Genomic DNA, 15,698 nt, shown 5'->3' with positions numbered 1-15,698 from the left:
TTGGCAAACTTTGGGGTAGATATTGATATTGCTATCAGTTGTCAAACACGCAACCAAACCTGAATACATCTAATTAAATGGGCATCTCAAACAAAACCGATATCCTACATTAGTCGAAATTGGCGAATCAGCAGTGACCGATGACAATACCAATCGCCTATCGCTGCTGCTCGAGAAACAACAAAAGAGAACAGAGGGAAAAAACGCGTAGTAGCAACTTAATTAACAAAATTCGTGGTGAATGCGCTAGCATAACATGGAAGATGTCCCGGTCAAGATAGTCGAGCGCTACAAACCACCGCCTGCCGTGTACCACCTGCCGCAGGCGACCCTCAATCGGCTGTCGCAATTCCGAGAAGGTTTCTACACGGATCATCCGGATTACCAGTATGACTGTCAGCTGGAGCGGGCCGTGCTGAATCAGGCGCAACGATGGCGCCACCTGCGTCGCCAGCAGCGCGAGGAGCGGGCCAGTCGCCAGGAGCGCCGCAAGGAGGAACGCCAAAGGGCGCTGGAGGTGAAGCAGAAGGAGATGCTTGGAGCAGTTGATTATCCAAGTGCGGACGACTTGTCATCGGATGAGGACGAGAAGGGGCAGAAGAAGCACGAGCCCGAGAAGAGGGAGGAGGAACAGCAACAGCAGCCACCACCTCCAATAACCGCTGAGTCACGCGACTCTTCCCACGAACCAAAGTCAATAAGTGTGTGTAATTTTCACAATATCTTGCAGCCCACCATTCTGAGCGCCACTCCAGTGGTCAGTCCGCAGACGTTGCACAAGCGGAACAGCTCCCTAAACTACGCAGACTTTGAATACAATATGAACTCTACACCTTTCGACAATATCGAGCTGAAGACCATCAACGATCTGGACATACTAGCTCAGGTGTTGCACCAGACACAGCTGGAGAAGCGCATAGGTCAACAGCAGCAGGAGCAGCAGCAGCAGCAGGCGCAGCAACAGCAGCAGGCGCAGCAGCAGCAGCAGGCGCAGCAGCAGCAGGGGGAACATCAGCAGCAGCAGGAGCCGCCGCATGAGGATCATTCCAAGGAGGTGCAATCCGGCAATGAAGTGCCAGCTCCGGTGGAGCTAGCAGTGACTACGCTGGCGGAGACCAAAGCGACGCTCGACAGCGTCAATTTCCATGTTCACTGTGATGATAATGAGGACACGGGCGAGCCAAGCCACATTCCAGCCACGGCTCTATACCCAACGCCAATGTACAGCGCTTCCGCCCAGCAGCCGCTGCATAAACCGGAACACTTCCAGGTGGGACACTTTTAACTAGTTAAAGAGCCTTAATAATATGTTAACCTTGATTCTTTTGAATGTCGCACTATTCTTGTATTCTCAAATTCGAATCCTCATTACTCATTAAATTGTAATAAAAGAGGAAATTGATCATTCACTACCAGTACCATTTAATCGGGTTGATTTTTCGCACTTTCAGGTAGAAAATAAATAATTATTTAGAAATCGATAGTGGGGCTCTTGCTCAAACTAATTAGGACCACAATTGAGGCTACAACATTTTGACAGAGCTTGAGACAGAGCTTAACGTGGTCTTATTACAAACCAAGTATTAGTACGATACGATACCCAATATTTCACTTCTAATTAAAAACAAGTTTTTTTCAGATGCTCTGATTTAAAATATGGGCTAATTATTATTTTCGCAGGTGTACCACATGCAGGGCTACAGTCACCAGCCCCTTTATTCTCCGCAGCAACATCCTTACCAACAGTTTAGCAACTACCAAGTCAATGGATTCGGGACTCCCAACCATTTAAAGGCTCCTCCAGCGCCTTCCTCCGTGCTTGCGCTCAGCCAGTCGGAGGACGAGGTGGCCACTAAGTCAAGGAGTGTGCCTGACATCTTGCGGGAGCTGAAGACGGAGCTGCAGCAGGCGGAGAAACGTCGTACCCGCCTGCACAGTCACAACGCGGAGCAGCAGCCAACGGTGGATTTAGCGGTGGACAGAAACTCCTTTAGGGAGCTGGATGGTCCGGCACAGAAGTTGGCCCAACGGATCAGTACTATGGGTTTCCCTCTGGAACGGGTGGCAAAGGTGGTTAATCTGTGCGGTATCGATGATAAGAAGGTAAGTCAATTTCGGAAACTTTTGCAAAAACCATTATTCCGATCTGGGAGTTCTTTTCAGATTATCGAACACCTTATTCCACTGGGAGAACTTCTGGACCTCGGGTTTGATGAATCGAAAATCTCGGCGGCGCTCCTCAAGTTCAATAATAATAAGGACAAGGCGCTGGACTATCTAATCAACTAGTGTAATTTAGTGGAAACCTTTTGTACGGCCGGCTTTTACCCCCATGCCCAAACTCCCCAATCCCTACCCAATTAGCTTACAAAGATGACTCCTCTAAATGTATATTTAATTATTACAAGTTCTCAAGAGATATTCCTTGCTTAAGTTGGGAGTTTAATGCTTCAGAATCCTCAGCAGCAGAATAAATATAAGTCCGTAAAATAAGCACATTATGTTGGCTTTTTAGTCAATTCCGATCCTTATTAATTCATGCTCAACATAAGCAGATTAATAGCGTGTTCCACATTCCCATCGGAAAGTTCTAGATAACTAACGTTCTGAGTGTGATTAATGAAGCCCATGGCGGCCATGGTACGCAGTTGTTCGGTGAACCGATGGCGACGATAGCGGCGTGGCAGCACATCACTGTCGTCTCCACCATCGTCCTCGTCATCCACATCATCGGCTGCTGCTGTGCCGTCTTGCTCTGGTACTGGTCCTCCTCCGGATTCCACCTCCATGTTCTCCACCGGCGCCTGTTGATCCTGCGACAGGGACTGAAAAGCGCGGGCCAGCTCGTTGCGGAACAACTCTGACGATATGGATCCGCTGCTGATGGCTCCACTGCTGCTTCCTGCGCCTGTTCCCGATGCTCCTCCAACGCCTGCAAGTGGCGCCGAGGTGGTTCTTGGTCTTTCATCACCCTGCAGGGCCTCGTCCGCGTTTCTCTGCGCAATATTCGACAGTGAATTAAACGAGGTCACGTTAGCCAATGCGTTAGCCAGTTGCTGGCGGCTAATCTGACGTATGTTGGCCATCTCATCACGCCGATTGGCGGCCGCAGCAGCTGCCACGGCTGTGCTGCTGCTTCCACCACTGCTGCTGCTGCCTGCACCCAGAGAGTTTTCCTCCTCTGACGAAGTCGTGGACTCCGAAGCAGCCTGCTCCTGCACTAAAAATGAAGAAACGGGTTGTAAGATATACAAATCAAGAAAAGATACGGCTTTAGTTACACTGCGTGGCCGAGCTATTCCTGGCTAGCTCCTTCCGAATAGTATCCACTATGAATGGAGCGGCCTCGCAGATGAGGGGATAATCCTTAACGAGATTTTGGACCACCTCCGGCTCGTGCAGCATGTTGAACAGTACGGAGTCGCGAATAAGAGCCTGCGCTCCCAGATTTCGCCTAAATTCCGGATACTCGGCGAGTATCTTCTGCAAAATGTTGAACCGCGAGGTAACGCTGATCTGCAGGTGCGAGGTCAACGAAAACAGCTCTTGGATATGCTTCGTGTTGATCTCTGTGGCCGCTGGCGGCACATAAGGCGAGTAACGTTTAATCTTCTGAAAGCAGTGGATCACGGCGTTGGGCTGCAGCATACGGTTGAGGGTGTCCGCGTCCTCCAGCACGCGTCCGTGGTGGATGATCTCTGCAAGTGCGCAGCAGATGACTTGACACAATAGAGACAATGGACAGCAATTTGAATCCCGAGGGTCACTCACCCAACTCGCTGGCGTCGAATTGCAAGTGCATCTCCTTGGTCACCACCGCCTTCAAGTAGGCCACATCCCGCGTCAGATCGATGTTGTGTAGGGGATGCACATCGCTCAGCTTGTTCTTCAGAAGCGCGTACAAGGTATGCATAGTGCGATGATGTAGTATCTGCGTAATATTTGTTATTCACTATTTTGTCTGGATGATTTTGTTTTGTTCAAAGACAGGTCGGAACTGGTTCCAACGAACCGCCTTGAACACAGGGTGACCCTTACACGCCCCGATACCCAGACCAGACTTATCGGTTCGACCGACGATTTTAAAAGGCTAAAAAAAAGCTAGATCTAAAAATACCGCTCTAAGTTTGGTGTCGAATTTTTAACAAAATTGTTCATTTGTTGACAATAAGAAAACATAACTTGTGCTATTGTTTTTGTTTTACCTTATTCAAGTCATTTCATTTTAAATGCACTGTTTATTATGCCATTGAAATTCAAGGTGACCCAAATAAAAAGACCTATCGATTTTTGACAGTTACCGCTCCAAATATGTCAAATATACGAGTTGTAAAATGACCTCACAAGAAACGCAGACTGAGGGTGCACGTAGGAGGGTCACCCTTCCACCTTCGACACCAGATAAAGATACACCATCCAAAAAAGGCAGCGATGAGCCCAACAGAATTTCGCACACAGAGTTCCAAAAAAGAGTAACATCGGACAGAAGCGATGAGGCGGTCTTCAGCTGCCAATTCGAAGTGTTCGGGATTGTGCAAGGTAGGGTATTCGCAAAACGGATAATCGCAATAATAAGTTATCTGGCACCCACAGGCGTTTCATTTCGAATGGTAAGAACTTGCTGGGAGATAGGATCTTCAAAAACCCAACACTTTGAGCATCGGATCTTCAGCTTCCCTATATTATTGAGGTATATGTGTAATCTCTTATCCGTTATCCAATTCCCATGTTTTAGTACACCTTGCGAAGAGCTCAAAAGCTGGGAGTCCGTGGTTGGTGCAAAAACACCAACGAGAATACTGTGAAGGGCGAAATTCAAGCACACCGAAATTCCTTTGAGTCCATGTGAGTGATTTTTTCCATTCAAAGTTTGATTATCAAGCCCGTTCTTTTACAGGCGCCTCTGGCTAAAGCACACCGGCAGCCCCACCAGTCGAATTGACAAATGCATTTTCAGTGAGACTACAGAACTTGCAGAATTCACGTTCACCAACTTCACCATAGTGGTGGATTAGTTAGTTGTTCTTTAAAGCTAAAATTAATCTAGAAACGGAATTCAATTTTTCTTATACACGCTTATACAGTATTTGGATGAGTTAAAATTTTTCTTTTGTTATAAAATTAAATCTAACTAAAATGCAATGCGCAGAAATGACGTTTTTAATAATTACCTTTAACCAAATAAATTAGTCCGATATTGATATTTGTAAGTAAATTTATTTTTAAATTCGATTGTTTTGTTAAACAAATATCGACTAGTAAGACCGCGCTTTGGAAAAGGCAGAATCTCATTGGATTGGGTGTGATAAGTGGGCCGGTGAATGGGTCGTAGCTTCTTGTTTAATTTCAATTCAATCTTCGAAGCAACAGGTTGTGCCGCAGCTTTTCCATTTAATCTGTTACTTAAGTCTGTTTAAGTGTACAAGTAATCTAAAATCAATACAAAATGGTCAACACCAAGTTCTTAACGTTCAACAATGGAGAGAAGATGCCCGTGATTGGCATCGGCACCTGGCAGGTATTTATAATCACGATTCTGTAATTTCATAGATTGCTTGTAAGTAGTTAATGGATAATGGATATTCGAATCTTAATGCTATTATTACAACTTATTAATGACCTCAACAAATCACTGACACGTCATTTAAATCTCTTGAAATTTCGATTCCGATGCAATCAACAATTTGGTTGGTGCTGGGGACTTTAGACCGGTTTTCAAAAACAAACAATAAACCTCCACTCATATCCACTGGTGGGCTGGACTTTCTCTGGGCACGGGAGAATAAATAACCTTTGTAAATCGAGTTTGAAGATCTTCGGGTAGTGTAGATAATACAAATACTATAATCAATATATATTCAATACCACTAAACCGCATTTTCATCACCACAATGCAGGCATCTGATGAGGAAATCGAAACCGCCATCGACGCGGCTTTGGAAGCTGGGTATCGCCACATAGACACGGCGCCAGTCTACGGCAATGAGAAGGCCATCGGAAGAATCCTCAAGCGTTGGCTGGACGCCGGCAAGGTCAAGCGGGAGGAGCTGTTCATTGTGACCAAGGTGCCACCCGTTTGTAAGTAGCATTTAAGTAGTTGGATCCAATGGTATTTCAAAATTCCATATATACATTTATAAATAGTTCCTATGTTCTATGCCCACCAAAGCATTTCACCACAGCTACCAATATTCTTTTTGATATTTTGGAAATCTAGTTGATAAGATAAGAACCTTTTTTCAAGACACCAACATTGACTGGTTCAACGTTCATATTTTCAATTTAAAAACATTATTATTATCACTACATGACTCTTTGATATGATGGATGAACCTGATGTGAAAGATTATTTTTTGATAGAATATCAATGTAGCTGTGAGAGTTTTCATTGTCGGAATAGTAGTGTAGTCCAGTTATTGCAAAAATAATATAACCGACTAATCCTTGTTCTAGCCAACCGCCCCCACGAAGTTGAGCCAACCATCAAAAAGTCGCTGGAAGATCTGCAACTGGATTATGTGGACTTGTATTTGGTGCACACTCCCTTCACAATTAATATCAACGAGGACGGAAGTTTCAAGGTATATGTGCTACGGAATCTAATACCAACTTCTATATACATCTCGATCATTAACATTCAGGTCGACAAGGATGGCCTGATGGAGGTTGACGTTACCACGAACCACGCTGCCATCTGGGTTGCTATGGAGGACCTGGTGGAGAAAGGTCTCACCAAGTCCATTGGAGTATCCAACTTCAGCAAGGATCAGGTGGCCCGTCTGTTGAAGAACTGCAAGATCCGGCCGGCCAACAACCAGATCGAGCACCACGTTTACTTGCAGCAGAGAGATCTGGTCGACTTTTGCAAGTCTGAAAACATTACCGTAACCGCCTACTCCCCGCTGGGATCCAAGGGAATCGCCAAGTTTAATGCTGGAGCGGGCATCGTGAGGAATCTGCCGGACCTGATGGACATCCCTGAGGTAAAGGAGATTGCCGCCAGCCATGGCAAGACGCCAGCGCAGGTCTTGCTCCGCTGGATTATCGACACTGGTGTATCCGCCATTCCCAAGAGCACGAATCCCGCTCGCCTTAAGCAGAATCTGGACGTCTTCGATTTCGAACTGACGACCGAGGAGGTGGCCAAGTTGTCCAGCCTGGACCAGAATATTCGAATCTGTGACTTTGCATTCTTCCATGGGTATGAAAATATGTCTTTTAGTTAATCCCTTAATTTTATCGCGATTTTAATTTGTTTACAGTGTGGAGAGGCATCCTGAGTTTACTTTCAAGAATCAGTACACGAACTAATATAGTTATATAAAAAGAATTCAAATGTACGCAGTAAATTCTTTTCCAAAACATTACTTTGTGTCGAAAGTATAGGAAAGCAACCATTTATTTTGTAAAAGTTATAAAAAAGTAATTACTCGCATTTTGGTCATTATACACACATAAAATGTAGTTATGATATTTATATACAAATTCATTACTGGTTTTCTTTGGTATTCAACAGTTGAAATGTCTTGGTTTTCGTTACGATTTTCAGCTCAACAGGTTTTCTCTCTGCGACAGACTTTCCATCCGTGTTATCGTTCGTTTTTATTGTACTGTCGTTAACAGTTTCGTTCACCCTTCGAGTATTCGAGCTGGAAAACAACTTTCAAATTCAGAAGAGCTTGCATTCAGCGTTGGTTAGTTAGTACAGAAATATATTTGCAACACATTTTGTATCTAAGTTTAAACACATCACAATTTTACATTAAGGAATTAGTAGCGAGCACGATATCGGTACTTAAAGGCTTTGGAAATGTTTCGCGACTACAAACAATTCGAGGTACATTTTGTATGTAAGAACACTAAGATCGATAGAAGAGATATTAAGGAGCGCTTGCTGCATAGACGGCATATTGAATACTTAAAAACTTTAGTACTAATAAAAATCAAAGTTCGCAAGGCCGTAAGATTTGCAACTGAGAAACGAACAACAATAGTTAAAGGAAGCTCCAGCCTAAGTCTAGGGTATGATATTCGGGCCAATCTCATTTTGATTGTCAGGTATTTGGCCACACAGCTTATGTTAGTTCGCAGTTCGAGTATTAAAAGGAAATTCGTAGTTACTGGTCCATGCCAACTCACGTGGTCCGCTCCTCGTCCGTACTGTTCCTGAAATTCAGTAGAGGATTTTCATTAAATTGAGATATATCAAGAACGAAAGTAGCTTCTGTAAGCCGGAGCTTGTATACCCTTGCAGTCATTATATATTAAAAAAAAAAAGAATTTGTTATACCGAATAAGAACAATTTATGATCAAACAGATATCTTTTCCATTACTCCGACTGTTACTAAGGCAGCTGTATAATAAAATATTCTGATCCGGACCGTGTTTGGCAAAGAAACAAAAATTTTGGAAATTTTTCCTTCACGAACAGATGGACATGGCTAGGGAATTCCTGCGTTGCATACTTCAGACAAAAATCAATATATCCTCTGCAAGGGTATAAAGGTTGTAAGTCTATTAAAGCATGCCAACAAATAACTCACTTCAATTCCTGCCGCACAAGTCTGATGTGGTTCATACTTTGCATGCAAATTAAACAAATTCATCGAATTTGGTTTGGGAAAGTCTAATTTACCTGGGCTCTTGATGACTGCGCATGGCCAGCGTGGCCACCTCGAAAAGGCCGATGAAGAAGCAAAGCATCAGGGGTCCGAAAATAGCTCCTTGCCAACCGATCCAATACATTCCGCCTGCTATGGCCAGGCCGTTGAGGTAGGGATGTCCACCACTAGAATGTCAGCAAAATGTTGAGAGATTAAATTCCTTTCATCCTAAAAAAAAATGAACTCACCCTTTGAGGTCCGCATATATAGCAGTTTCAAATGATGATGGCACGAAGAACTGAAGCAGGAACAATATAAGTCCTGCATAGAAACGGTCCTGAGCCAGCCAAAGCTCTAGGAAGGCTGGCACCGCACACCAGTAACTGCCCAGGAAAGGAGCAGCAGCCAACATAGCTGCCAAGGCGGACGGCAGGAATACTATCCGGGCCCCGAAAACCGTATGGACCAACCAGGTGAACAGGCCCGTAAAGGTGGAGCATCTGAACATTGAGACTAGGACTACGGTTATGGAGTTCTCCAGGGCATCGGCGATTTTGATACCCGAGCTGGAATAGCCCAGGTACTTGGTGATTTGCAGGGGCGCATACTTCTCTTGACTGCTCGAGAGCAGGTAGAACAGAGCCGTAAAGAATACAATCTAAAGGAAGTATGATTAATTAGTTGGCATTGGCTTAAAGTCTATTTTTATACGCTTACCATATCTAGAATAAACTCAATGCACGCTTGTCCACCCGAAAGCACAAGGGATAGAATCTCCCCGGTCACGCCCATTATCATAGACATGTTGGTCCGGATGATGTGCCACAACGACTCTGCAACCTCGAGGATCGTCTGCGTATTGCTCTGCGCCCAGCCGATAATGCCCTGTTTTGCCACTAAAACTAGCTCTTTAAAATGTCCTTGGTTAAATAAACGGCCGTCGGTTAGCAGATGCACACAGTATGAGTTATTTCGTAGACGCAAACGAGTGTTATGGGATGGATGATGGGAGCAAGTACTTAACAAAAGCCCGAAAACCCATGCGAAAACCCCGAAAATGAACTCAAAAAATTTATTAGTAAAACGGGAGGAAAGAAAATTGAAAGAAGCCATATGGAGGGGAACTTGTGCTTACCTGGATTGTCGACGATTTCGCCAAATGTGCTTTTCAGGGCATCCGTTGGTACCCGCGGTCCATACGATGAACCGGCCTTATTGAAATCGATCCAATACTGGATGAGCCGGTCCCACACTTCGAGGATCTGCTCCTTCAACTTGGTGGCGTGCACCTTATCGGCGTCTGCCAGCCAGTCGTCTATGTAGGTTTCAATCTTACGGCGACCATAATGATGTGCGTTATCAAGAGCATCCTCGATGGACGATTGCATGTTGGCAGGCAAGATGTCAATTAGCTCAGGCCGATCTGTGATCGTCTTGTTAATTAAATCCTTGCCCAGGTAAGCCACCTCAATCGTCTCCGAGTAAATGTTCACGCAGAAGAACACGCTTAGAAACACGATGATGAGAAGCATGAGGATGATCATTAGGATGGAGGTGACTGATTCAACGGAGGCCTTTAGTGAATCCCGCACGATAGTGTTGATTTTATAGTTGAGTTCCAGGACACCAGGTAGACAGAGTGGCAGCACGGCAGAATGGTGTTCGATTGCCCAGAACTGCAAATATAAATATAAAGATATAAATTCATCATTTGAGAATTATATATAAAACTCACACGCAGCGCTGCGTAAACTTCGCTAATTTTGTTGCAAACAAACTGAGTAATTCCCGTATACTCTCCTACGGTGTAGATTAGATGCAGAATTACTGGGATTGCCGCTAGGATAAACATCCACACGTTGCGATAGAGGAATGTGCCCAGGCAGGCATAAAAAAGCAGCTTAAAGAACGTGTCGCTCTGGTGACCGGGAGCCTCCGTTCCTGGCTTGGCATCAAACGTAACAGTCGAATCGACAGTGTCACTTAACGATACATCCTCAACATCCGACTGCAGCCCCGGACTCAGTGGCTCATGGCCTGGTCTGCCACAAATGCTGAAGTTGCTTAACGACCGCTCAAAATCGTTCTTGTCGAACAGCTTTTGCAGGCGGTGAAGATAGGATCCCGAATCATCTAGGGTCTGCAGATGATATGCCGTAGATGCTGTTACATAGGCCATAACCAGTAGAAATACCGGCACCTGCAGGGCGCCAAGAAAGCTACTCAGATAGCCCGCAACAGCTATCCACATGGACTGTCCGGCGACCACGAAGTGGGCACTGTTCTCTGGCTTCCAGAAGAAGTGGACGCAGCTCAAGTAGACCACGATCAAGGAAATGAGCTGCAATAAATTTAAAAAGTTTTGTTATTTCGTTCTTTTCTATATCAACTGGTTTTCTACGAATTTTTTCGATGAGTCACCATCGAAAAATCGACGAGCCACTTACCACGTATACGTTGAGGAATCCTATAATTTGAACGAACAAGCCATGGGAAAAGGTGATCCAATGCCAGATGGCTAGCAGGAAACCCTTCGGGGCGTATAGAACCAGCAGCTTAATGCACCCGGCCACTCCGCATCCGGCCAGGAGGAGTTGCCAGTGTTCGCAGAGCCAACCGATCAGCAACCGCCCGCAATGCTCTGTGGCTTCCAGCGGCGATAGGCAGATCGAGACCAGTACATTGGAGTCGCGCACCTCCAAGCGGTGAAACCAACTGTTTACGCTCTCCGCCAAACGTCGTTTGAATGGGAAGAGCACGGCGCCCATGAGGAAGGCCCACAGCAATGGACGGACGAAGGGCCCAAGAATGAAGCACACAGACACGAATGCCGCCACTCCCGCGGCGATCAGGAAATTGTACATGGCGGCGCGAAAGCTCTCATGATTCTGGGACCTCATCCGGAGCAGGCGGTTGATCACACTGTCAAAAGAGCGGTCCCGTCGAATGGGAATCGGTTCGGACCGATTCATTTTGTGTGTGCCCGGAGGAACGGGGAACTGCAGTCGGATACAGAAAACCGGATTAGATCTTCATGTCCATATGAGTAGCAAAGCCGAATGACTGTTCTCGGAACTGCTCCACTGATGGAAACTCACTTTTGATGAAATGCCTCAGTGTTCAGTGGTCAGCAACAGATGGATTCCGACGGGGCCTGGGAGGGATTCCGACAAGGAGATACTAATTTCCGCAACTAGAGGTGGTCATTGGACGAGCAGCTGGCCACTCACTTTATGAGGGGCGGGGAGCAGGCTCACATAAACAAAAATCCGTCGTTTCTGCCAAATTACGTCAGGCGGGCAGGGCTGTGAAGTGGGTCGGTTTGCAACACTGGCAGCCAGCCGATACACAGTGCGCATCCCCTAAAACAGAAATAACAACTGGCACAAATAAATATTCATATAAAAATTTGGACAATAAAGTACACACAATTGTATCTTAGAAACAATTGTCTAGAAGCGTACAAGATAAAATCTTTACAAATTGGCAATTGATGTGAAACAGACGTGCGTAGAAAGTGTAATTACTGTAATGAGGACCCTTTAATCCTTTTCAACACTGGCACATTTTCAAAACAAAAAATAGACGCCATGGAAAGTAAGCGCAATAAAATTAATCTTTATTGTTATAGAAATACATGAATACTACTTATTATTTGAAGACTTTTCGCTGCAGCAGTTGATCGATCTGCAAAACATCCAGAAGGAACTAAACAGCAACAAGGACACGTACCTTAAAACCTATCGACAAGTACTCAAAAAGAAATTTAGATCAGAACTGAACAATTTGGTAAGTAGCAATTGTAAAATCACAAATTTGCAGTATTTACTTTATTCACAATTACATGTAATCTCGCGTAGGTCCGTGCTGATTTCAATATAGTCAAATCCGAGTTAAAGGTTCCACAATTACCACCACTACCTCCAGAAGATGAAAAGACCACATTCACGGTACAGGTAAGTTTGTCTAAATGTTATTAAGTCTCTGTTTAATAAATACTTCAACAGTTCAGCGATATGGCCAAGGACTACGAATTCACTAAGGACTGCTTGTCCTTGCTGTAGGACTCTTCTGATCGGTCTTTGGTGCTGTTCAGCCAATATTTATGCAGCACGCGATATGTGTGCTGCAGACACTCGATTGAGGGGGATTGACTCTGGAAAAAAGGAGCTTAATCATTAAATACATACGTTTACATGAACGAAAGTGAACTCACATTGAATAGGGGTATTATAGGGCGTTTCTTGAATTGACTTCCTTTTGTACGTAATATTAGCATGTACTTTACGTCCAACTGAAAGAGAAACAACGTGAATAAAACATTAGAATTTGAATCCTTAACGATGTCCATCAGCAATAGTTCGTACATCTTCAATAACTTCGTTTAGCACTATGTCTTCGATGTGTCCCCGTTGGACGCAGAGGATCGATTCCCTGCCAAAGGAGCGCACCGTCTCCATTTGGAGTGCCATGTCCCAGCTGTAGAACAAACGCTCCGCCTGCACCAGATTCAAAGTGGATCGGATCAGCAGGATGGCCACGGAAGCACATGTTATCAGTGGGTACAGAATGCGGGGCTGCAGGAAACTAATCGTTCTGTTATCAAACCCGCAGGTCCCCACAAAATAAGCGATGGATAGGAACACGAGCAGTAGTAGTCGACGCAACTTGCGCTGCAGTTGGATTCCATGCAGCCGGTTCACCAGTTCGATGCGAACCACGTCGCCGCCGCAGTGCTTGATGCACAGTTCCAAGTCCGCTTCCACGGCTCCTTCATATTTCGCTTGCCGGCTATAATATCTGTGGATCGTTACTTTGGGCTCCATTCCTCGACCAGGTGTTACCAGATGGTGAAACGGGTTAGCCACCAACTGGTCAAACAGCTGTGGTTTGAAAGTAAATTCAAATGGAACAGTTTTCAGCACAGATCGCAGTATAAGTATTAGGTCCGTGTATAATTTTATATTTCTCTATATATCATTGCAAAGAGGTCTTGCATCTTGCATTTACATCCTTTGATTTTGTACTTGCGAAAACAAACTAGCTTGTTCCAAAATAGCCATTATATAATCCATGTTAATATCCCGTTTCCACTAATCCAATTTATGATATTTGATGCACGCATATTTGCTATATAATTAAGCAGCTATCTGTGCAAAGCATTTTTACAGCTTTTAAATTAAAAAGAAGCTTATATCCATATAATTTAAATTTTTGTGAAATGTGTTTCATTAGTATTTCATTGGTATTTTATATAGTATTTTTCCAATGCGTTTTGACGAAGCCTTACAAAAGCTTATTGCTGCAAATCTGAGTGGCGCGAAACGTGAATTTGTTTTTCTGAGAAACTGAACAGCAAGTGGTAATATGATTGAGTTCTGAAATATGAATACATATTGATTCGTTACAAGCTGAATTGATTATAATGCTCGCATTAGTATCGTAAATGCATTCCGTTTACCGTTATTCGTGAGTTTTAGGGGCATACTTAGCATTTGAATGAAAACGTGTTTTTGGGCAATATAGCTTAATTGAATTCATTTAAAATTTACAACCTCTTCTTATGCAAATCCGGAGTGCAGATAATTCCCCCGTGCTGGAAGGCTATTGAATTGCCCGACTTGGAACGCACAGATCCATCAATTAATGTTAGTTAGCTGATTCGTTTGGTTTCTGTGCCAACTAGCTGACCTTGATATATTTTCACGATGGCCGATCAATGTTCAAACACGAACGCCTTGCGCAATTTCTAATGTCTCTCTTGTTTTTATATGCGTACTAAACCCCATCTCCATCTGCACCTCCATCTTTATCTCCATCTCCAGCTTGTCGTCTTCATCAGCTTCGCCATCGTCAGCAGTTTGCGACTTCTCTGGATTTGTGGAATTTTGGGCGAACGAGCTAGTCGCTGATCGATGTGATCGGAACTTGCTCAGAAAGCAGTCGACAAATTTGACCGAAGTGGCTCTGAATGGGAAGCCGTGTTAATTCAGGCTTTATTGTTTTAAATCTTTTTCAATTCGTACATATGTACGTGAGTGCATGAGATATTGGCAGATCTTGATGGGGATTGAGTTATAATCACGGGTTCGTTGGGGGCGGGTTGAAAGGAGAATGACTCGTGCATTGGTTTGTTATTCTTGCTTGTCTTTGGTATTTCAGACTTTCGATTGCATTGCGTCAGACTTCAAATTCCACGATAATGTACGGGCGAGAATGATTTGCAGAATCGGAAAATGCCACTTGACTTAACCGTTATTTAATAATCAGAAAAGCACCAGCAGAAATAACAATTGCCGCCATACACTGAGGTATTAACTAGTATATTTGGAATATTAGTCTATTTCATTAACCTTCTTATAAAGATTCAATAAGATTATTTTTCACAAAGAAATTCGTTAAATACAAATGTATTTTCGGTATCATTTTGTAGATTCTAACCTTTTAATTTTCGAACCGTGTTTAGGTTTTGCAATCCAACGTGTCGGCTGCTTTTGTGGCTTCGAGGGCTTTTGAGACTCCGGCATCGCGAAATCAACGCATCAATCATCTTGGGTTGCACAACTGCAGGGAGGTGCAGTCCAACCAATTGCAGCTTTTCCCAGATGATAATACCAGTCGCCTTCTACCAATTTGCTCATTAGCACCAGTCCGATTTAAATTCTACTGCCTAGCTATTTAATCGTTCGCGTGATTTTACGATATTTGCAACCTTGAACTCTGGTTTTTTATTATCGCCAAGTGCGAATAAGGCCAATACTACTAACGAGCGTCCAAAATAAACAAGCGCCACAAAGAGCTGGATTCGAGTCACAAAAACACTCCTAAGCTCGGCCCAATAAACAATGGCTTTGGCCGGCGATCGACACCCACCATACCACCACCAAAATTGGACGTGGTCCATCTGCGTGGCATCATTGCGATCGTCACCTGGCGCAGCTCGGCCGATTGAGACTTGAATTGAAGTCGATATTTCTGGGCTGAAGGTTGCGCTATTAAGTATACGCCGCGTGTGCTCGCCAAAAACCAAAAGCCAGACTAACGATCTGAAGCGTTTTGGAAAAAAGTCATTGTACTCCGCCAGGGAATGAGCC

At 44.3% G+C, this 15,698-nt stretch overlaps 7 protein-coding genes across 17 annotated transcripts; 4 read left to right on the top strand and 3 right to left on the bottom strand.

Moving 5' to 3' along the window:
- The first annotated feature begins 146 nt into the window (after positions 1–146).
- Positions 147–2,493, top strand: LOC6614321 (putative uncharacterized protein DDB_G0271606). Of its 2 annotated transcripts, XM_032723283.1 has the most exons (3): positions 148–1,270; positions 1,681–2,103; positions 2,164–2,493. In XM_032723283.1, the coding sequence occupies exons 1-3, from the start codon at positions 257–259 to the stop codon at positions 2,287–2,289; spliced, it is 1,563 nt and encodes a 520-aa protein (XP_032579174.1). In that variant the 5' UTR covers positions 148–256; the 3' UTR covers positions 2,290–2,493. The 2 variants fall into 2 exon arrangements, with proteins under 2 accessions (XP_032579175.1, XP_032579174.1); XM_032723284.1 differs by lacking the exons at positions 1,681–2,103; positions 2,164–2,493 and adding an exon at positions 1,452–1,655 and having other exon boundaries at positions 147–1,270.
- LOC6614320 lies at positions 2,379–4,004 on the bottom strand. Its single transcript, XM_002038724.2, has 3 exons — positions 3,772–4,004; positions 3,282–3,698; positions 2,379–3,220 (listed from the first exon to the last, which is right to left on the bottom strand). The coding sequence occupies exons 1-3, from the start codon at positions 3,911–3,913 to the stop codon at positions 2,532–2,534; spliced, it is 1,248 nt and encodes a 415-aa protein (XP_002038760.1). The 5' UTR covers positions 3,914–4,004; the 3' UTR covers positions 2,379–2,531.
- Positions 4,005–4,050: 46 nt separating this feature from the next.
- LOC6614319 (acylphosphatase-2) lies at positions 4,051–5,152 on the top strand. Of its 2 annotated transcripts, XM_002038723.2 has the most exons (5): positions 4,051–4,125; positions 4,298–4,539; positions 4,594–4,610; positions 4,736–4,845; positions 4,898–5,152. In XM_002038723.2, exons 2-5 carry the CDS (start codon positions 4,335–4,337, stop codon positions 5,013–5,015), a joined length of 450 nt encoding a protein of 149 aa, XP_002038759.1. In that variant the 5' UTR covers positions 4,051–4,125; positions 4,298–4,334; the 3' UTR covers positions 5,016–5,152. The 2 variants fall into 2 exon arrangements, with proteins under 2 accessions (XP_002038759.1, XP_032579176.1); XM_032723285.1 differs by lacking the exons at positions 4,051–4,125; positions 4,594–4,610 and having other exon boundaries at positions 4,402–4,539.
- Positions 5,153–5,287: 135 nt separating this feature from the next.
- On the top strand, positions 5,288–7,426 carry LOC6614318 (1,5-anhydro-D-fructose reductase). Its single transcript, XM_002038722.2, has 5 exons — positions 5,288–5,518; positions 5,898–6,078; positions 6,454–6,581; positions 6,642–7,201; positions 7,263–7,426. Exons 1-5 carry the CDS (start codon positions 5,447–5,449, stop codon positions 7,309–7,311), a joined length of 990 nt encoding a protein of 329 aa, XP_002038758.1. The 5' UTR covers positions 5,288–5,446; the 3' UTR covers positions 7,312–7,426.
- LOC6614317 (transmembrane protein 245) lies at positions 7,365–11,913 on the bottom strand. 9 transcript variants are annotated; one of them, XM_032723274.1, is made up of 10 exons: positions 11,703–11,913; positions 11,052–11,603; positions 10,340–10,945; positions 9,740–10,280; positions 9,322–9,524; positions 8,853–9,262; positions 8,637–8,789; positions 8,545–8,580; positions 8,140–8,166; positions 7,365–7,649 (listed from the first exon to the last, which is right to left on the bottom strand). In XM_032723274.1, the coding sequence occupies exons 2-10, from the start codon at positions 11,574–11,576 to the stop codon at positions 7,490–7,492; spliced, it is 2,661 nt and encodes an 886-aa protein (XP_032579165.1). In that variant the 5' UTR covers positions 11,577–11,603; positions 11,703–11,913; the 3' UTR covers positions 7,365–7,489. The 9 variants fall into 9 exon arrangements, with proteins under 9 accessions (XP_032579165.1, XP_032579166.1, XP_032579167.1 ...); XM_032723275.1 differs by having other exon boundaries at positions 9,322–9,512; XM_032723276.1 differs by having other exon boundaries at positions 9,322–9,500.
- Positions 11,914–12,022: 109 nt separating this feature from the next.
- On the top strand, positions 12,023–12,805 carry LOC6614316. The gene is made up of 4 exons (XM_002038720.2): positions 12,023–12,201; positions 12,266–12,393; positions 12,465–12,560; positions 12,612–12,805. Exons 1-4 carry the CDS (start codon positions 12,195–12,197, stop codon positions 12,666–12,668), a joined length of 288 nt encoding a protein of 95 aa, XP_002038756.1. The 5' UTR covers positions 12,023–12,194; the 3' UTR covers positions 12,669–12,805.
- Positions 12,549–13,633, bottom strand: LOC6614315. Its single transcript, XM_002038719.2, has 3 exons — positions 12,972–13,633; positions 12,821–12,898; positions 12,549–12,760 (listed from the first exon to the last, which is right to left on the bottom strand). The coding sequence occupies exons 1-3, from the start codon at positions 13,428–13,430 to the stop codon at positions 12,632–12,634; spliced, it is 666 nt and encodes a 221-aa protein (XP_002038755.1). The 5' UTR covers positions 13,431–13,633; the 3' UTR covers positions 12,549–12,631.
- Positions 13,634–15,698: the final 2,065 nt, after the last annotated feature.

Source organism: Drosophila sechellia, chromosome 3R (genome assembly GCF_004382195.2).
Source record: "Drosophila sechellia strain sech25 chromosome 3R, ASM438219v1, whole genome shotgun sequence".
Taxonomy (NCBI): Eukaryota; Metazoa; Arthropoda; class Insecta; order Diptera; family Drosophilidae; genus Drosophila; species Drosophila sechellia.
Note: the sequence above shows the minus strand (reverse complement) of the source record. Positions and strands in the feature narration are given on the sequence as shown.